The 20380-nt window shown below is 38.1% G+C and overlaps 2 protein-coding genes across 2 annotated transcripts in view; both read left to right on the plus strand.

Annotated features, from left to right (window-relative positions):
* LOC133653362 (collagen alpha-1(XX) chain-like) overlaps positions 1 to 1030 on the plus strand; it is a 95977-nt gene extending 94947 nt beyond the window's left edge. Inside the window, exon 42 of the mRNA XM_062052548.1 lies at positions 538 to 1030. Coding sequence (XP_061908532.1) covers positions 538 to 563 — 26 coding nt within the window. The 3' untranslated portion in view covers positions 564 to 1030. The remainder of the gene's footprint in view (positions 1 to 537) is intronic.
* A 648-nt stretch (positions 1031 to 1678) lies between these two features.
* Positions 1679 to 19334, plus strand: LOC133652950 (dolichol-phosphate mannosyltransferase subunit 1-like). Its single transcript, XM_062051908.1, has 9 exons — positions 1679 to 1871; positions 6333 to 6432; positions 6509 to 6542; positions 6651 to 6727; positions 6818 to 6843; positions 8146 to 8241; positions 8311 to 8379; positions 15834 to 15948; positions 18827 to 19334. The coding sequence occupies exons 1-9, from the start codon at positions 1741 to 1743 to the stop codon at positions 18929 to 18931; spliced, it is 753 nt and encodes a 250-aa protein (XP_061907892.1). The 5' UTR covers positions 1679 to 1740; the 3' UTR covers positions 18932 to 19334.
* The last annotated feature ends 1046 nt before the right edge of the window (positions 19335 to 20380 follow it).

The following is a 20380-nucleotide window of genomic DNA, read 5'->3' on the forward strand; positions in this document are numbered from 1 at the left end:
GGGGGTCTATTTAAAGGCTAGAGTATACAAATGAGTTTTAAGATGGGACTTAAATGCTTCTACTGAGGTAGCATCTCTAACTAAGTACTGGAACCCGAATAGAAAACGCAGACTTTTTTTGGGCTCTGGGAATCACTTATAAGCCGGAGTTCTTTGAACGCAGAATTGACTTTCAATAAATTAATGACACATTTAATAGCACAATTATGTATTTAATTTAAATTATAAATAATTAATGACACATGTAAGTAATTATTTTAATATGTATTTATTATTTTATTTTTTTTCCCATTTGGCCCTCCGTACGACCTTGATTAAGATGTGTACAAACTCGGCTTTTGTAGTGTAACGATGCTAACAGCGTGACACCCGCATTGTATCTTTATTTGTCCACATTTGTGTCCTTTGTGAGACAAATGTCCTCCTATTTGTTCTTCTTGAGTTAATTAAGGCAAAATATCATGCAGTGTCTGAAAGCCTCATTCAGGTGGTAACTAACTCTGTATGTATGTATATTTACCTCTCCCCCCATTAAAGATCCTTACTACGGCTACCAGCCTTGAGTTTACATTGACGGTGCTGGACTACATTGACTGGACCTCAGCTCAGCACAGCATCTTGAAGCAGTTGTTGCTGTGTTGGACTGATGCAGCGCTCCCAAGCGAAATTAAAGCAGAAGGACCAGTCTGTTGTCCCAAAAATGAGGTGGAAAATAAGAAATGATGGTGCTGTTGGATAAATATATTTTAAGCCATGTTCGCACTGAAGCCTTTTCTTATGTTTATATCGCCATGCACTGTATTGAGTCTCCTTTTTGTTTGCATTCTAACCTGACCTGCCTCAGAAACAATGACAACACATAATCCATGGTGTAAAGCTTTTATATTACAATCCATGGTATAAACGACTGTGAGTACGTTGTACATGACAATATGTATATTATTATATTAACTGTACACAGTCATGTATGTTCTTTTGTAAGTATCTTCATCCTTTTTTATGTATGTTTCAATTCAAATAAAATGTATTTCATGTTCTATTTACTCAGGTCGATTTAATTCCTTGACAAACATATCAAAATACATGGGTTTTTTTTCAATTACGCAAACGCAATACTGTTTGAGTTTGAGTTTATTTCGAACATGCGTGCATACAACATGATACATCACAATTTCCAGTTTCTCTATTCAACATGTTCGAAAAGGAGTAGGAAGAAGCAGAGTTTATTTAATCCTACCCCTTTTCCTTTACATGGCAGTTGCTAAAACTTTTCTTTACTTCCTGTTCTCGATTTATTCACAATATACTCCATAAGTAACAGCAATATACATACATAAATACTAGTTCAATGAGATATAGCGGAACGTGTCTGAAAACTCGTTGTTTCTAGTGGTGTCTATTTTGGAGCCGCACACTCGAAAGTTTAAAACCAATAGTCAAAGTCTTCAGAATAATTCGTTCTGTTTCCGGTTTGACGTCAAAATATTTCAGAATAATCAACAGTGACCATCCTCGTATTTTCGATCATTATGCTACGTTGCGTAGTGTAACTAAATAGAAACCTGCCTTTAAATTTTTTTTTGTAATTTGACTAAGTAATCCGATAAAAAGAAACGTGAGGCACTAAAATCCTGCGCGTAATCACGGTAAATTATTCTGAAACTATTACACCGGAAGTGTAATATAGTCGATGATTTAGCCAACTAAATTGGTAGCTAAAGGGTAGCTAGCAGCGTCGCCATGGCGAGCAGGAAAAGTTCGCACTCTAAAAGAAGCGACGGGGACAAATATTCAGTATTGTTGCCCACTTACAACGAAAGGGAAAACATTTCTTTGATCGTGTGGCTTTTGGTGAAATATTTCGATGAAAGGTGAGTTTAGTACACCTCGTTTGGCTAACGCTGTTAGCTTAAGCCAGGCAGCGATGAGGTGTCACTTAATTTAGCTCAGAACATGTATGAGAATTGTATTTTTTATAGGTAAGTAGGCCTTTATTGTCATTGCACAAGTACAAAGAAACTTTTTTTTTTTTAGCTCAAACCCGTTCAAGATTAGACAAACAAACAGTGTACACTGTAAAGGGTTACAGAACAGGAACGCCGTAAAAGATGGGGAAAAAGGTAAACACTGGGGAAGGATGAGGAAAAAAATACAATCTAGACTGGGTTCTTAAGGGGGCCTAGTCTGGAGTGGGGAAACAACCTCCATAGCAAAGCACATATACATATTACAACATACAAACCCCGTTTCCATATGAGTTGGGAAATTGTGTTAGATGTAAATATAAACGGAATACAATGATTTGCAAATCATTTTCAACCCATATTCAGTTGAATGTGCTACAAAGACAACATATTTGATGTTCAAACTGATAAAAAAATATATTTTTGCAAATAATCATTAACTTTAGAATTTGATGCCAGCAACACGTGACAAAGAAGTTGGGAAAGGTGGCAATAAATACTGATAAAGTTGAGGAATGCTCATCAAACACTTATTTGGAACATCCCACAGGTGAACAGGCAAATTGGGAACAGGTGGGTGCCATGATTGGGTATAAAAGTAGATTCCATGAAATGCTCAGTCATTCACAAACAAGGATGGGGCGAGGGTCACCACTTTGTCAACAAATGCGTGAGCAAATTGTTGAACAGTTGAAGAAAAACCTTTCTCAACCAGCTATTGCAAGGAATTTAGGGATTTCACCATCTACGCTCCGTAATATCATCAAAGGGTTCAGAGAATCTGGAGAAATCACTGCACGTAAGCAGCTAAGCCCGTGACCTTTGATCCCTCAGGCTGTACTGCATCAACAAGTGACATCAGTGTGTAAAGGATATCACCACGTGGGCTCAGGAACACTTCAGAAACCCACTGTCAGTAACTACAGTTGGTCGCTACATCTGTAAGTGCAAGTTAAAACTCTCCTATGCAAGGCGAAAACCGTTTATCAACAACACCCAGAAACGCCGTCGGCTTTGCTGGGCCTGAGCTCATCTAAGATGGACTGATACAAAGTGGAAAAGTGTTCTGTGGTCTGACGAGTCCACATTTCAAATTGTTTTTGGAAACTGTGGACGTCGTGTCCTCCGGACCAAAGAGGAAAAGAACCATCCGGATTGTTATAGGCGCAAAGTTGAAAAGCCAGCATCTGTGATGGTATGGGGGATTATTAGTGCCCAAGACATGGGTAACTTACACATGTGTGAAGGCGCCATTAATGTTGAAAGGTACATACAGGTTTTGGAGCAACATATGTTGCCATCCAAGCAACGTTACCATGGACGCCCCTGCTTATTTCAGCAAGACAATGCCAAACCATGTGTTACATCAACGTGGCTTCATAGTAAAAGAGTGCGGGTACTAGACTGGCCTGCCTGTAGTCCAGACCTGTCTCCCATTGAAAATGTGTGGCGCATTATGAAGCCTAAAATACCACAACGGAGACCCCCGGACTGTTGAACAACTTAAGCTGTACATCAAGCAAGAATGGGAGAGAATTCCACCTGAGAAGCTTAAAAAATGTGTCTCCTCAGTTCCCAAACTACTTTGGCACGTGTTGCAGTCATGAAATTCTAAGTTAATTATTATTTGCAAAAAAAAAAAAAAAGTTTATGAGTTTGAACATCAAATAGCTTGTCTTTGTAGTGCATTCAATTGAATATGGGTTGAAAAGGATTTGCAAATCATTGTATTCCGTTTATATTTACATCTAACACAATTTCCCAGCTCATATGGAAACAGGGTTTGTACAAAACCATTCTGGGTATCACTCCATCTTATCCATCTTGTCTTTTAACAAAGAAACAAGGAAGTCACAATCTTCGTTCAAAAAATGTTCTGCAATTCGTCGTCCCCAAAGTAAGAACTGAACTGGGCAAGAAAGTATTTAGGTTTTCAGCACCCAAGGCTTGGAATAACCTACAATCGAATCTTCAACTTCAAACCCTTGTTACAGGGACTAACGCGTTACAAAGTAAGTACTGTAACGCCGTTAGTTTCGGCGGTAACTAGTAATCTAACGCGTTATTTTTCATATTCAGTAACTCAAGTTACCGTTACTACATGATGCGTTACTGCGTTATTTTACGTTATTTTTTATGTAGTATCGGCTAGAAACAGAAGATCTGAGTGTGTTTTATTCTGAATCTCTTGTGTCACAAGGAAGAGGCGCGCTCTGTGTGTGTCTGGGTGTGGGGAGAGAGGGGGGGGGGGGGGGGTGGCGTGTCTGATCATGGCGGAGCTGCAGTACAGTTTCTTAACATGGAGATATCACTACTGTAACCGAGGGTTTATATATGTCGCCTATACTGTATAAAACTACAAAATAACAAACACGGAGGCTCCAGTTTTACACGAGGACCACTTTATTTCCTTTCTTTTCAAAACCTCCGCTCCACTACGTGTCACCACTTCCGCTCTTAGCGCCTTCAAAATAAGAGCTCAAGGCATATACTGTATAACAGCTTATAACAGGAATTTAACATCACAAAGAGGCAAGCCCATAAAAATAGCAAATGGCACGAAAACATTTTCCAAGCTCCTGGACACAGTGGACAGTGAGCACATAAACATGGAAAGTGAGCTACAGAAGACACTCCAAACTCTGCCTCTGCTCATCATTCAGCACTGAAGGTACACACTCTGTCAATTCTCTTATATACTCTTTCATTCTAGACTTCTAGAGTGTTTGATTATCATATCACTCTAAATGTATAGACTATAAAGTTCACAAACATAAAGAGGGATCCTAGTGGGCCAGGCCAATCTTTCCTTATCTCTAAACTAAAACTGGGGAAATGCGTAGAGTGTTCTGGGCTTTAGACATGATTTTATTTCAGAATTCCTTGAGAGAGAAAAACGCCTAGTTAGGCTTTGTGTATGTAAAGTTAAAGTTAAAGTATTTCCTTGGTTTACAGCTATGTTTGTTACTTATGTATGTTATGTTGCAGCTATTTAAAATAGCTTTGTCAATTTGTTTTGGCCTGAAATAAATTGGCCCTTTGAAACATATCTTTGTCTTTGTGTGTTGTATGTAGACCACATGGCTTAGCAGAGTTCAGTGATGCAAATGCATGTCAAGTTGATCAACAGATTGTATTATTCTCCAGTGCAATAACAGTACTGAAATGAAGGCTAAAAGGGCATTAATGGGAGCTTTAAAAAAAAAAGAAGTAACTAAATAGTTACTTTTTACAGTAATGCATTACTTTTTGGTGTAAGTAACCGAGTTAGTAACTGAGTTACTTTTGAAATAAAGTAACTAACTAGTTACTGGTTTTCAGTAACTAACCCAACACTGCTTGTCTGTATGCACATGTGTTATGTGAGCAAGTTTTAATGTTGTAAATTTGATGTTTTATGTGTTGTTTACTGTTTTTAATGTAACCTTGCTGCTGCGTTCTTGGCCAGGTCTCCCTTGGAAAAGAGATCTTTGATCTCAAAGGGATTTTACCTGGTTAAATAAAGTCTAAATAAATAAAAAAGATAGGGGTGGGGTTTGTGCGTGTGGCGTATATTTTTCGTGGATGCATGTGTGTGTGTGTAAGCCTGCCACGTGTCTCTGTTCCGCGGCCTTGATGTCGTGCAACCGCTAGTCAGTCCAAAGTCAACAACAACAGGTGTGTGTGTCCATGAGAGACAAGAGGGGAGTTTGTCATGTCTTCGCCGCACTGTCCTTCGGGAGAGTCTCGAAGCCAGGGAAACTATCCAAGTTAGAATGTTTTGTATACATGTGGAAATAAAATTTGCTTTTCACTCTGAATTGTCTTTGACTGGTCCTCAAATTCATCCTGCGAGGCGAGTTATCCAAATCGCAAAGTGTCCACAGTTCTTCCCGCATCCTCCGATTATTTGTGGCAGTTTTGGGGTACTTTGAAGACTGCCAGCAACTTCCAATTTGTGGACCAACCAGAGCAACACTTACTCCAATCAGCAGATGTTCTGTTGTCATAATTCCTAATAGGTGATATCTCGACTGAAGGGTCGCCGGTCACGCGGCACTCCTTTTCCTCCCAAGAGTCTACAACTGCTCCGTCAAGACAAGCAGGTTCCCCCAAACTCAAGATCTTGTCAATTTCGTTGAGGCCAGTTAATTAGGTCCAATGTTTAAATGTGAAGAGCAGTGCAAAAAGAGGCAACAAGAAAGTCAAGACACGACAAAGAAGCAAGCAGGAGAGATAAGGGAGAGGAAAGGGGAGCGTCCGCCCTCATTGAGTGCTAGTTAGAAAAGACATATAACATTTATCTTATTGTACGTATTTGGTATAATATCAAAATAACGTTTTAGCATGCCAATTTAACTAACTAATCGTTTTGTCTTGAATTACTAGTGGTTACAAATACGAGATTATCATCATCGATGACGGAAGCCCAGACGGGACATTGGAGGTGGCGAAACAACTGAAAACAATTTATGGAGAGGACAAAATTGTACGTTTCTCATTTTGTCTTAATTATTTAATGTGTTTGTTGTATTTAACATACACGTTCTTATTTCATGTTCAAGCTTCTACGACCAAGACCGTCGAAATTAGGCCTGGGTGAGTTCAAAAGTGTCAACATAATAAACACTTAACGTGTATCAGTGTGAAATATTAATGGACACTTTTTTTTTTTCTTTTTTTTTTTTTTTACATAATAATATTAAGGGACTGCTTACATCCATGGTATGAAGCACGCCACTGGAAACTTCGTCATCATCATGGATGCTGATCTCTCCCATCATGTGAGTATCTACAAACGAGGAAAACATTTTCATTTGTCTTGCAATATAATCCAAAGAGTTTTCATTACATTGAAATGTTTTTCTTGTCAGCCCAAATTCATTCCAGAGTTTATCGAGTAAGTCCTTCATTTCTTTGTCACTTATTATTTAGGATGGACCTGTAGAAATATAAAATGTATATCATTATGTCAGCAACTAAATGCAACATGCTAGAAGTTAGCATCTTCTAGTATTGTATCCACTCTTATTTAGGGGTGTAACAGTACACAAAAATTTCGGTTCGGTACGTAACTCGGTTTAGAAGTCACGGTTCGGTTCATTTTCGGTACAGTAAGAAAACAACAAAATATACATTTTTTGGTTATTTATTTACCAAATTTGTAAACAATTGCTTTATCCTTTTAACATTGGGAACATTATAATAATTCTGCCTACGTTAATCAACATTAAAATGCCTCAAGTTGTTGCTCAGATTAAATAAAATGACAAAACTTTTCTTCTACATATAAAAAGTGCAACATTAAACAGTTTCAAGTCAACTCATCATGCTTAATTTATTACAGCATTTGAGAAGCCTGTAGTTGATTTTTATTATGCAAATGTTATATTTTTATCAACATGTGATAGCAGGGACCCTGCAATTCAAAACTAGGCTTCTGCATTACTAATGATTAATGTAACTATAGCTGAAAAAAATAGTACAATAGCAATAGGAGAGACTATTCATCCCTGAACACCATGGAGTTCATTCAGGCTTTATGATGCAGTTACATTATTATATCAACTATCAGAGACAGAAACTCTTCATTAAACATAATGTCCTTTTTTGCTGCTTCAACACAGTTCAATCAACACAGAAAAAGGTAAAGGGAAATAACAGACAGACCGGGCTTTGCTGTCCGTAACACACACACACACCGCAAAATGAGCTAACGTTACGCTAAAAGCTAATTAGCCTTCACCTCAAGCCAGGACTGCGAGCGAGCTGAAGCTGCCGTTTGTTACTAGTAGTTGACTGGAGGGTGTTTATTATCATTTGGGGAGAGTCTGCTGCCTGATGCTCACCTGCTAAACACCTACCTGCTCATCATGACGCTGGAGCAATGACTACATGCGCTCTGAATACGCACTGCTGATTGGCTGTTACCGCTGAGTGTGTAACCAATCAGATGGTTGTGTGGGTGGGACAATGCTGCGTGCTGCAGAGTACAGACAGAGACAGGCAGAACGAAGCGGAGCAGCTTGTTAAGACTTTAGCTTAGGCGGCTACTTAATATGTTCGTGTGGAAACTCGTTCGGTACACCTCCGAACCGAACTGAAACCCCGTACCGAAACGGTTAAATACAAATACACGTACCGTTACACCCCTACTCTTGTTACACCTTTATTGTGTTACTCCTAATGTTTTTATGTCCAGGAAGCAGAAAGAAGGCGATTACGATTTAGTGTCTGGCACTCGTTACCGAGGCAACGGCGGTGTCTACGGTTGGGACCTGCGTAGGAAGCTCATCAGGTAGCATGAACAAACGGTATGACCAAAATATAGACGGTTCCTGAGCTGTCATTTTGATTTTTCTCCCAGCCGAGGTGCCAACTTCCTGACTCAAGTGATGCTGAGGCCGGGCGCTTCGGACCTCACGGGCAGCTTCAGGTCAGTTGTATTCGCCGCAATATGCAGGTTTACTTATTTACGTTAAACTCCAGCTTTACAGATGCCGCGTCATTTCATGGTGCACAGTAGTACATAAACCTATTGCGTAAGGGTGTAACGGTACGTGTATTTGTATTGAGCCGTTTCGGTACGGGGGGTTCGGTTCGGTTCGGAGGTGTACCGAACGAGTTTCCACACGGACATATTAAGTAGCGCACCGCACGTTGTGTAAACAATGCACACTGAGGCGCAAATCACGGCATGCTAGCAACGACCAGGCTACTACAACATGCAAAAGCCAGAGCTGGAAGACCCACCTGCCTCGTTAAGATCTCCTGTTTGGGAACATTTGGGCTTCGTGGTGCGATACAACAATGGATAACATCGCTTCAACGAAGAGAAAGACGAACAAACACAGCTCCCACCGCATTCAAGCAGCTTCTCCTCGGCGAGTCAGACAGGGCTAAATCAATAACAAATGCCATTGGTGTTTTTTAGCAGCAGATTTAAGACCATATTGCATTAAAAACTAGATTTTGATCCACTTCTATGGTGGAAGAACAATGAGCCCATATATCCTCTTATTGCCAAGTTAGCCAGGCACTACCTCGCCATACCTGCTACCTCCGTGCTCAGCCAAAGGGTATTTTCCACAGCTGGAGACATTGTAACTGCAAGCAGGCCTGCTCTTTCTGCAGACAATGTGGATAAACTGATTTTTCTGGCAAAAAACATGAAAATTGAGTGAAAGTCACCAAGGTTAAAGGCTGGGGGGGGGGGGGGGGAAGAAAAGTTAATCTGAGGCTGAGTTGACTTGAAACTGTTTAATGTTGCACTTTTTGTATGTAGAAGAAAAGTTTTGTCATTTTATTTCATCTGAGTAACAACATGAAGCAGTTTAATGTTGCACTATATATGTGGAAATGTTGCATTTTATATGTAGAAAGGTTCTGTTAAGAAACCAATTCTGAGCCTTATCTTATTTAGTTTTTATTTTATATATGTTGATTGCATTAACCCTGGCAATGGACCCTGTGTGTATATGTATGTTATTGTTATGTTAAAAGGATAAAGCCATTGTTTACAAATTTTGGTAAATAAATAACCAGAAAATGTATATTTTGTTGTTTTCTTACTGTACCTTAAATGAACCGAACCGTGACCTCTAAACCGAGGTACGTACCGAACCGAAATTTTTGTGTACCGTTACACCCTTACTATTGCGTCAGTTACAGTTTTGTGTACTAGTAGTGGACCATGCTACTAATTTGTGTACCGATCCAATACGACGTAGTTACAGGGGCTGTATTGGCGAAACCAATATTTTACTACATATCATTACCGTATTTTCCGGACCATAGGGCGCACCGGATTATAAGACGCACTGCCGATGAATGACCTATTTTCGATCTTTTTTCATATATAAAGCGCACCGGATTATAGGGCGCATTAAAGGAGTCATATTATTTTTTTTTTTTCTAAATGTAAAAGACTTCCTTGTGGTCTACATAACATGTAATGGTGGTTCTTTGGTCAAAAAGTTGCATAGATGATGTTTTACAGATCATCTTCAAGTCGCTTTCTGACAGTCGCTTCCGGATGCGCCGTTATGTGGTCGGTCTTATTTACGTGGCTCACCTTCGGCAGCGTCTTTTCCCCGTCTTCTTTGTTGTAGCGGTGTAGCGTGCAAGGACGGGAGTGGAAGAAGTGTCAAAAGATGGAGCTAACTGTTTTAATGACATTCAGACTTTACTTAAATAAACAATGAGCAGCATCTTCTCATCCGGAAACAACAACAACAACCCCGCAAATGTGTCCCGTGAAAAACCTCTCTAATAACTAAAGTTCCTTAGGTGAATAATGTAAACTCACTATACCGGTATGTTTTAGCACTTTCATGGCAAGTTTACTGACAGATATAAGAAATAACTTTACACTACTTTGTATTAAAAATGGCAACAGCGGAGGATGAATGTCCCATAACTAGAAGATAAAGAAAAAGAAGAAGCTTATCGACTACAAAGGCGGATGGGTGCAATTTTTAAGGATTTATGCAGATCCCAAATAAAGATCAGCAGGTACCACAAGGTAAGAAAAGTTGCTTTTGCATAATATTGCGAAACAAAATGCCAGATAATGTCTTACCTTATACACACACCATAATAACACTCGTATGTTGAAGCACAGTACAATCTATCAAGCGTTGCGGCTTCATAGCTTACCAAAGTCGTACTAAAACATTTTGATAGATTTTTTAATGCCGTGTGTAATGTTCTATATTTTCAATGGAACATATCAAATGTTGGTGTTGTTTACTTAAGTCATATTGCCATCATATTGCAGTCTACACGTATCTCTTATGTTTGACTGCCATCTACTGGTCACACTTACCATTACACCATGTACCAAATAAAATTGCTTCAAGGTCGGTAAGCACAGCCAAAATTATTCCGTACATTAGAAACACCGGGTTATAAGGCGCACTGTCGAGTTTTGAGCGGAAAAAAGTATTTTAAGTGCGCCTTTTATGTCCGCAAAATATGGTATATGAGCAAAAGAAAGTAAACAACTAAAAAAATGAAAACTACCATCTATTATTGCTTTAAATATTTTGGTTTTTGCCCTTAAGAGTCCTCCTGTGTCTGGGATTTATCCCCTGAATTTGTAACTATTACCAAAACCTACAAAAAACTGATTTTTTAAAATGAAAATATCAATCATGATTAGGGATGTCCGATATTATCGGCCGATAAATGCTTTAAAATGTAATATCGCAAATTATCTTTATCGGTTTCAAAATGATCGGTATCGGTTTCAAAAAGTAAAATCTATGACATTTTAAAACGCCGCTGTGTACACGGACGTAGGGAGAAGTACAGAGCGTCAATAAACCTTAAAGGCACTGCCTCTAAGGCTTATGACACACTCACAAGTGAATGCAAAGCATACTTGATCAACAGCCATACAGGTCACACTGAGGGTGGCCTTATTAACAACTTTAACACTGTTTCAAATATGCGCCACACTGTGAACCCACACCAAACAAGAATGACAAACACATTTCGAGAGAACATCCGCACCGTAACACAACATAAACACAACAGAACAAATACCCAGATCCCCTTGCAGCACTAACTCTTCCGGGACGCTACAATGTACACCCCCCGCTACTCCCCCCCACCCCCACCTCAACCCCGCCCAGCTCAACCTCCTAATGCTCTCTCAGGGAGAGCATGTCCCAAATTCCAAGCTGCTGTTTTGAGGCATGTTAAAAAAAATAATGCCCTTTGTGACTTAATTAATAAATATGGCAGTGCCAGGTTGGCACTTTTTTCCATAACTTGAGTTGAAGTTGTTCTCTTATTTTGGAAAACCTTGTTACATTGTTTAATGCATCCAGCGGGGCATCACAACAAAATTAGGCATAACAATGTTAATTCCACAACTGTATGTATCGGTTGATATCGGTATCTGTAATTAAGAGTTGGACAATATCGGATATCGGCAAAAAAGCCATTATCGGACATCTGATCATGATACTACCCTTGGTATTGACTCAACCGATTTTACGATTGGAGTGTCACACTGTGGCAAACATAGCTGAGCTTTTAAAAGCAGCTATTACTGATTGGAAGTGCACCTTAAGTGCCTTGCGCACACTTTAACCCTCGCAACCCACAGCTGGGTTTCCCGCGTCACTCGTTTACTCGGGCAGGTTGGACTGGCTGCTTATTTTTTTCTTTATTTTTCAAATCGGTATCCAACAGCTACTGCAGTGTTAATGTCCAAGCTGAAGCAGCGACAGCTGCCATCACACCAGTTTATCATAGTCGTTAAGGCACAACAGAAGAGCACTTTAAAAAAAAATATGCCAGCTCGTTAGCCACAGCCGAGGGATCAGGAAAAAACAATCATTGATACACTTGACAGCTGCTGAAGACCTTGTGAAGCTGCTGCACCCTTTTAAAGACCGCGACCACAGTCTTGTGTGGGTGGAAAAGTCCTGCGGGTTCTGTCATGGTTCCACTGAAGAGCATGATTGAACGGAGGAAAGAGGTTCAACACTTTAAAAAAAAATCATGTTCAGCTCATGCAGGCAAACTTGGAAAACATTTCAGGATGCACTCGCATTGCTTTGTCACTTTAAAATGAAGTCTGTTTGTCCACTCATATTTTTTATCAATGAACCGTATTTTTCGGACTATAAGTCGCAGTTTTTTTCATAGTTTGGCCGGGGGTGCGACTTATACTCAGGAACGACTTATGTGTGAAATTATTAACACATTACCGTAAAATATCAAATAATATTATTTAGCTCATTCACGTAAGAGACTAGACGTATAAGATTTCATGGGATTTAGCGATTAGGAGTGACAGATTGTTTGGTAAACGTTTAGCATGTTCTATATGTTATAGTTATTTGAATGACTCTTACCATAATATGTTACGTTAACATACCAGGCACGTTCTCAGTTGGTTATTTATGCCTCATATAACGTACACTTATTCAGCCTGTTGTTCACTATTCTTTATTTATTTAAAATTGCCTTTCAAATGTCTATTCTTGGTGTTGGCTTTTATCAAATCAATTTCCCCCCAAAAATGCGACTTATACTCCAGTGCGACTTATATATGTTTTTTTCCTTCTTTATTATGCATTTTCGGCCGGTGCGACTTATACTCCGGAGCGACTTATAGTCCGAAAAATACGGTAGTTTTCTTAATAGTAGGGCTGTCAAATGATTACCCTATTTTCCAGACTATGAAGCGCCCTGGTATATAAGCCAAGCCCACTAAATTTGTGAAGAAAATTATATTTTTCCATATAATAGCCGCACCAGACTATAAGCCGCAGATATATATGTTGTGAGATGAGTTATTTACTAAGAAAGATTTTGTAAATGTTGGTTTACATACCTTAATTGTTTCCAAACGGTGTCCGTAACACGGCAGTAAGACGGCTAATCAAACAGAACAGAAGTCACCATCATGGCCCCACTCGCTGCGGAAGCTCGCTCTCCAATCAGCTAAACAGACTCAATAACTCCACGGTGACGCTTTGGTGAATTTACGAAACTGAAAAAATACAAAAACAATGCCTTTGTAAGACATTCATACTTGCCAAGGTTAGCAAGTATGAATAGGGATGAAAAGACTCCTACAGACATCACACATGGGATGCTTTATTAAGTATGAATTGTTTTAAATATATTGTAAAATTTACAAACGTTGCTTGGAATGATAAATGAAGAATCCTTACGAGCAGAACAGCTGTGAACGGTTATACTTACGGTTCAAGGCACAAAACAGGAAGTACATTTTCAACCTGCGGCACCCTCAATAAGCGAACTTGTCCAAAAAATAGCGCAAACAATAACACCTTTTCGGTGTAATATGAAAACTATGTGTTGAATACAAAACAATATGGCCGTTAGCGAAGAAAAATCCATGAATTAGCCACACCGTATTATAAGCCGCAACGTTCAAAGCATTGGAAAAAAATAGCGGCTTTTAGTCCGTAAAATATGGTACACAATTGCCTCTGCTTTTACATATATTTTTTTACCTGCACCTTAAAAAAGACTGTAGATTTTACGGTAAAATAAAAACAACTGGCAGCTTAGTTACCAGAATTTAACGTTACATTTACAGGGGGTTTAGAGCATATTACAGTAAATAGAAAAACTGTAAATTTGGCCGCTTTTTACAGTAAAATTCTGGCGACTGAGCTGACAGTTTTTACAGTGTACCATTTGATCAACAGCTTGTTTAATATCATAACTTCAGGCAGATATTTTTTTGTTTTTAGAATGTATGATGTCATAACATTAGTTGCATTCCTAGATAATATTTAAGTTTAAAAATTATGCAATTGCATGCAGTACATGTCTTTTTTTCTGTCAAAATGGAAATAACGAATACATCGAGAAAATACTTTATTGACTCATGTTATTTCCAGGCTTTCGCGGGCCACATAAAATGGTGTGTTGGGCCAGATTTGACACTTGTGCCCAAAGAATAACACCTTTTCAGTGTCTCTGTCGGTGTATTATGACAACTATGTGTTGAATACAAAACACTATGGCCGTTAGCGAAGAAAAATCCATAAATCAGCCACACCGTATTATAAGCCGCAGCGTTCAAAGCATTGGAAAAAAGTAGCGGCTTTTAGTCCGTAAAATATGGTACACAATTGCCTCTGCTTTTACATATATTTTTTACCTGCACCTTAAAAAAGACAGTAGATTTTACGGTAAAATAAAAACAACTGGCAGCTTAGTTACCAGAATTTAACCTTACATTTACAGGGGGTTTAGAGCATATTACAGTAAATAGAAAAACTGTAAATCTGGCCGCTTTTTACAGTAAAATTCTGGGGACTGAGCTGACAGTTTTTACAGTGTACCATTTGATCAACAGCTTGTTAATATCATAACTTCAGACAGATATTTAAGTTGTTTTTGTTTTTAGAATGTATGATGTCATAATATTAGTTGCATTCCTAGATAATATTAAAGTTTAAAAGTTATCCAATTGCACGCAGTACATGTCTTTTTTTCTGTCAAAATGGAAATAACGAATACATTGAGAAAATACTTTATTGACTCGTTATTTCCAGGTTTTCGCGGGCCACATAAAATGGTGTGTTGGGCCAGATTTGGCCCCCGGGCCTTAAGTTTGACACCTGTGCCCAAACAATAACACCTTTTCAGTGTCTCTGTCGGTCTATTATGACAACTATGTGTTGAATACAAAACACTATGGCCGTTAGCGAAGAAAAATCCATAAATCAGCCACACCGTATTATAAGCCACAGTGTTCAAAGCATTGGAAAAGACTTATAGTCTGTAAAATATGGTACACAATTGCCTCTGCATTTACATATATTTTTTACCTGCACCTTAAAAAAAAAATTGATTTTACGGTAAAACAAAAAAACTGGCAGCTTAGTTACCAGAATTTAACCTTAAATTGATGGGGGGTTTTATAGCATCTTAAAAACTGTAAATATGGCATGGTCAAACAGTGGTATACCACTGTTTTTTACAGGAAAATTCTGGCGACTGAGCTGACAATTTTAACAGTGTACAATTTGATCAATACCTTGTTTTGTATCGTAACTTCAGGCAGATATTTAAGTTTTTTTTTTTTTAGAATGTATGATGTCATTATATTTATTGCATTCCTAGATAATATTAAAGTGTAAAAGTTATGCAATTGTATGCAATACATGTCTTTTTTTCTGTCAAATTGGAAAGAGCAAATGCATTGAGAAAAGAAACGCATATTATTTCCAGTCTTTCGCGGGCCACATAAAATGCTGTGTCAGGCCAGATTTGGCCCCCGGGCCTTAAGTTTGACACCTGTGCCATATGATTTGGGATTTATTGTCATTTTTGGCATTATTGCAGTATTTGAGCATATCTTGTGTTGTTGTTTTGCACGTCTGTCAGACTGTACAAGAAGGACGTCCTGGAGAGTCTGGTTGAACGCTGCGTGTCCAAAGGTTACGTCTTTCAAATGGAGATGATTGTCCGAGCCAGACAGCTCAACTACACCATTGGAGAGGTGACGCACACACACACACACACTGTAAGCATCCAAAGCAGCCAATTTTGTTGATACTTCTGCATGATACGTTTATTTGATTGTGTGGCTTCATAGAAGACATTGGTTGCCATGTAAACAGCCTTAATACGTATCTAGAAGTAGTAATACTTACAGTTCTATTTTCTATGTATGTAATTTTGAAAAAGTATTAACAAGAAATGCAGCTCATGACAAAGAAACCTATTTTTGGTTCAAGTTTAAAATATATAAAACATAGGATGAATCTAACTTTAAAAACAACAGTATTTTATGTCATATTTATAAAGGTTGGAACCACTTAACCTTGTGTTGGGTTTGAAATTTTAAAAAGGTTTTTTATTTGGTCTAAAATGGGAATTTAATGTTGGATAAACGTCATATTTTAGTGAAGAAATGCAGCTCATGAAAAAGAAACCTATTTTTGGTTCAAGTTTAAAATATATAAAACACAGGATGAATCTAACTTTAAAAACAACAGTATTTTATGTCATATTTATAAAGGTTGGAACCACTTAACCTTGTGTTGGATTTGACATTTTAAAAAGTTTTTTTTTATTTGGTCTAAAATGGGAATTTAATGTTGGATAAACGTCAAATTTTAGTGTAAAAGAATAATCATGTCATTATGTCAACTTCATATGTTTGTGCCATATTGTTAACAAACTGGAGGTAAAATGTAATATTTATTTTGATAAATCAAGTTGTAATTGAATAAAATGTCATATTTTTGTTATTTCCTGTTGCGCCCCACAGTATAAAGAAAACACACACACACACTCGCAGCCACAGCTATAAATAGTATAATTTTTCTATATAATACTTATGTGTATAACATTGTATCCTTATTCAAATTAAAGAAAAGAAAAAGGAAAGTAGTATGGATAAACATACAACAAATAATATTTACTTTATATTATCTTATCTTATATTATTATATATTTATTACTTTGTAAACATTGGTTTTTAGTCTGTAATAGAAAATATTTAAAGTCCATCAATTTGCCTGAAATTTAAAAAAAAAAATCCTTATTTAAACTACGAGCATTTTTTGGACAGATTTGAACCATTTGATACTGGAAAATGTAATTATAATAATATTCAAATGGATCAGCAACCTTAGAACACAATATAGAAAACACTTTAACCTACAAAACAAAACAGTTTGTGCTGATTTTTGTTCTTTAATGAAAATGAAGAAGTCATAATTATTGGCTATTTTAGAGTGCACAGCTTTTTGAAGCATGATACTGCAGTACTGGCATCGCGCTCTCCAGTGACGCTCCACACTATTTGACAAGTACTGAATGAAATCCTGGATTTTAACTTTGATTACCGTTTTTTTCGGACTATCAGGCGCACTTAAAATCCTTTCATTTTCTCAAAAATCGACAATGCGCCTTATAATGACGCCAAATGTACACAATAGTTCTGGTTGTGCTTACCGACCTCGAAGCAATTTTATTTGGTACATGGTGTAATGATAAGTGTGACCAGTAGATGGCTGTCACACATAAGAGATAAGTGTAGACTGCAATATGACGCCAGTAAACAACACCAAAACTTTAAATGTTCCATTGAAAATAAAGAACATTACACACGGCACTCAAAAATATGTCCAAATGTTTTAGTACAACTGAAGCCGCATCGCTTGATGGATCGTCGACCCATTATGGCTACCGTAGTCAGAGATACAAGTATTACTATGGTGTGCGTATAATAGGATAGGATAGGACTTTATTGTCATTGCACAAGTACAACGAAACTATGTTTTCAGCACAAACCCGTTCAAGATTAGACAAACAAACAGTGTACAGGGTTACAGAACAGGAACGCTGATGGGTCACCAAAGGCGCCCCGTAAAAGATAAGAAAAAGGTAAAACGCTGGGGAAGAAGATGAGTAAAAAAATACAATCTAGACTGGGCTCCTAAGGGGGCCTAGTCTGGAGTGGTAAAAAAACCCTCCATGCAATGCACACATAAACACGTTACATTTAATCACGACAACCCGCAACAGAGGGGCGGGGAGTTGGGGCCCTGGAGGTCGACTGCTGCTATGAAGCGCTGCCAGCCGTCCATCACCCCGAGGGGAAACAATCAGTGGTGAAGGCGTTGGGTGGGGGAGGGGGGGTGTGTGTGTATGTGCCCATTGTCTTGGGTGTGATGATGTAATGTTCATAGACTGAGGCCGATCTGCATGCAAGCAAAAGTTCGACTCCAGGTGTCGTTGAGGAGGGAGGGAGGTCAAAAGCGTCCATCATTGAGGAGTCCTCTGGGGTGTTTTCAGAACAGCCTGCTCCTGTTGTTCACAGCGTCAAGGCCATTCGAGGGAGTCAAATCGTAGATTAGGATGTTTGTTTTCCGCGAGCAGGCACCACCATAAGGACCGTAACATGGCCCCCATTAGCAGACGTATTATCTGCCGTTTGTTTCACAATATTATGCAAAACCAGCTTTTCTTACCTGCTGATGTGTATTTGAGATCTGCATAAGTCCTGAAAATTTGCGCGCGTCCGCCACTCTAGTCCGTGCCGATGCCGTAGTTGATAAGCTTCTTCTTTTTTACTATCTTCTTGTTATGGGGCATTCACCCTCTGCTGTTGCCATTTCTAATATAAAGTAGCGTAAAGTTCTAACTTGTATCTCCCTATGGAAGCACTAAAAACTAGCATTGTAGTGGGTTTACATAATTCACCCATGGAACTTTAGTTATTAGAGAGTTTCTAGACCCGCTCATCGGCGGTGCGCCCTATGGTCCAGAAAATACGGTAGCCTAATATCATCCCCTAAAAATGAATTATTCTCTATGAAAAACTTATTTTGCCTTTTTTTTTTTGAAAATTACATTCTTCTTTTTAGGTTCCCATCTCCTTCGTAGATCGCGTCTACGGCGAGTCCAAGCTAGGAGGGAACGAGATTGTGTCGTTCGTGAAAGGACTGCTCACGCTCTTCGCCACCACATAATCCCTCATGTGGTATACCGTATGTAGTATCATGCATACTGCTGACTCTGCAATACCGTGTTGCTATCATGTTGGCACTAAATAGATTATATGTTCATCGTTGTAGGTACATTATCATGGTTTGTACTATACTGTACGTTTTTTAGAGCGCTTGTCGTTAGGGTCAAGCTGAGCTGGAGCCTATCCCAGCAGACACTGGACTGGTCACAAGCCAGTCACAGCACACATACTGTATTTACAAACCAGCATTCACACCCATGGATAGTTTATGCTACTCAGTTAACGTAAACCAATTTTTGGGCAGGTAGAAGAAAATCCACAGAGGCAAAAGGAGAACATGCAAAGTCAAAGCCAGATCTCTTGTGATTCCTGATGTATGTAATATTAACGGTTGACTTTTCTTTAGCAAAGCAATCATGTATATTTTTTAAATAAAATCAATCTTCCAAAACATCAGTTTACCATTTTGTTGTTATTCTTATAGATTAAAATCGTTATTTATTATTTTAAAATTATAACATGTTAATTGTGGTTATTGTCATTATAATATGAACTACGTTTCACCAAAGGTGAATTGCTTGTGAAAGCACTCGATCACTATTGCAGGGCATCTGTCGCTTCATCCTGGACAATATTCATGACAAATTAAGAGGTGCTATTTGGATTTACACTTTATGGAAAAAAATTTGAAAAGGAATTTTACCTTTGCAACGTCATTATACTATTGGCTAAGTTTTATATTCATAAATGTAAGTTTCTCAATACCCGACCTGTTTTTTGTGCCTTTAAAAAAGATTTAGAACTCTACATGTGCGATAATGGCTTTTTGCCGATATCCGATATTCTCCAACTCTTAATTACCAATACCGATATCAACCGATACCGATATATACAGTCGTGGAATTAACACATTATTATGCCTAATTTGGACAACCAGGTATGGTGAAGATAAAGTCCTTTTTTTAAAAAAATAAATAAAATAAGATAAATAAATTTTTAAAAATGATTTAATTATAAAATAAAATAAAACAATATAAAAACAGTTACATAGAAACTATTAATTAATGAAAATGAGTAAAATTAACTGTTAAAGGTTAGTACTATTAGTGGACCAGCAGCACGCACAATCATGTGTGCTTACGGACTGTATCCCTTGCAGACTGTATTGATATATATTGATATATAATGTAGGAACCAGAATATTAATAACAGAAAGAAACAACCCTTTTGTGTGAATGAGGGAGGGAGGTTTTTTGGGTTGGTGTACTAATTGTAAGTGTATCTTGTGTTTTTTATGTTGATTTAATAAAAACAAAACAAAAAAAACAACAATACCGATAATAAAAAAAACGATACCGATAATTTCCGATATTACATTTTAAAACATTTATCGGCCAATAATATCGGCAGACCGATATTATCGGACATCTCTACTAACAACCAAAAACCT

Source organism: Entelurus aequoreus, linkage group LG07 (assembly GCF_033978785.1).
Source record: "Entelurus aequoreus isolate RoL-2023_Sb linkage group LG07, RoL_Eaeq_v1.1, whole genome shotgun sequence".
Classification (NCBI taxonomy): Eukaryota; Metazoa; Chordata; class Actinopteri; order Syngnathiformes; family Syngnathidae; genus Entelurus; species Entelurus aequoreus.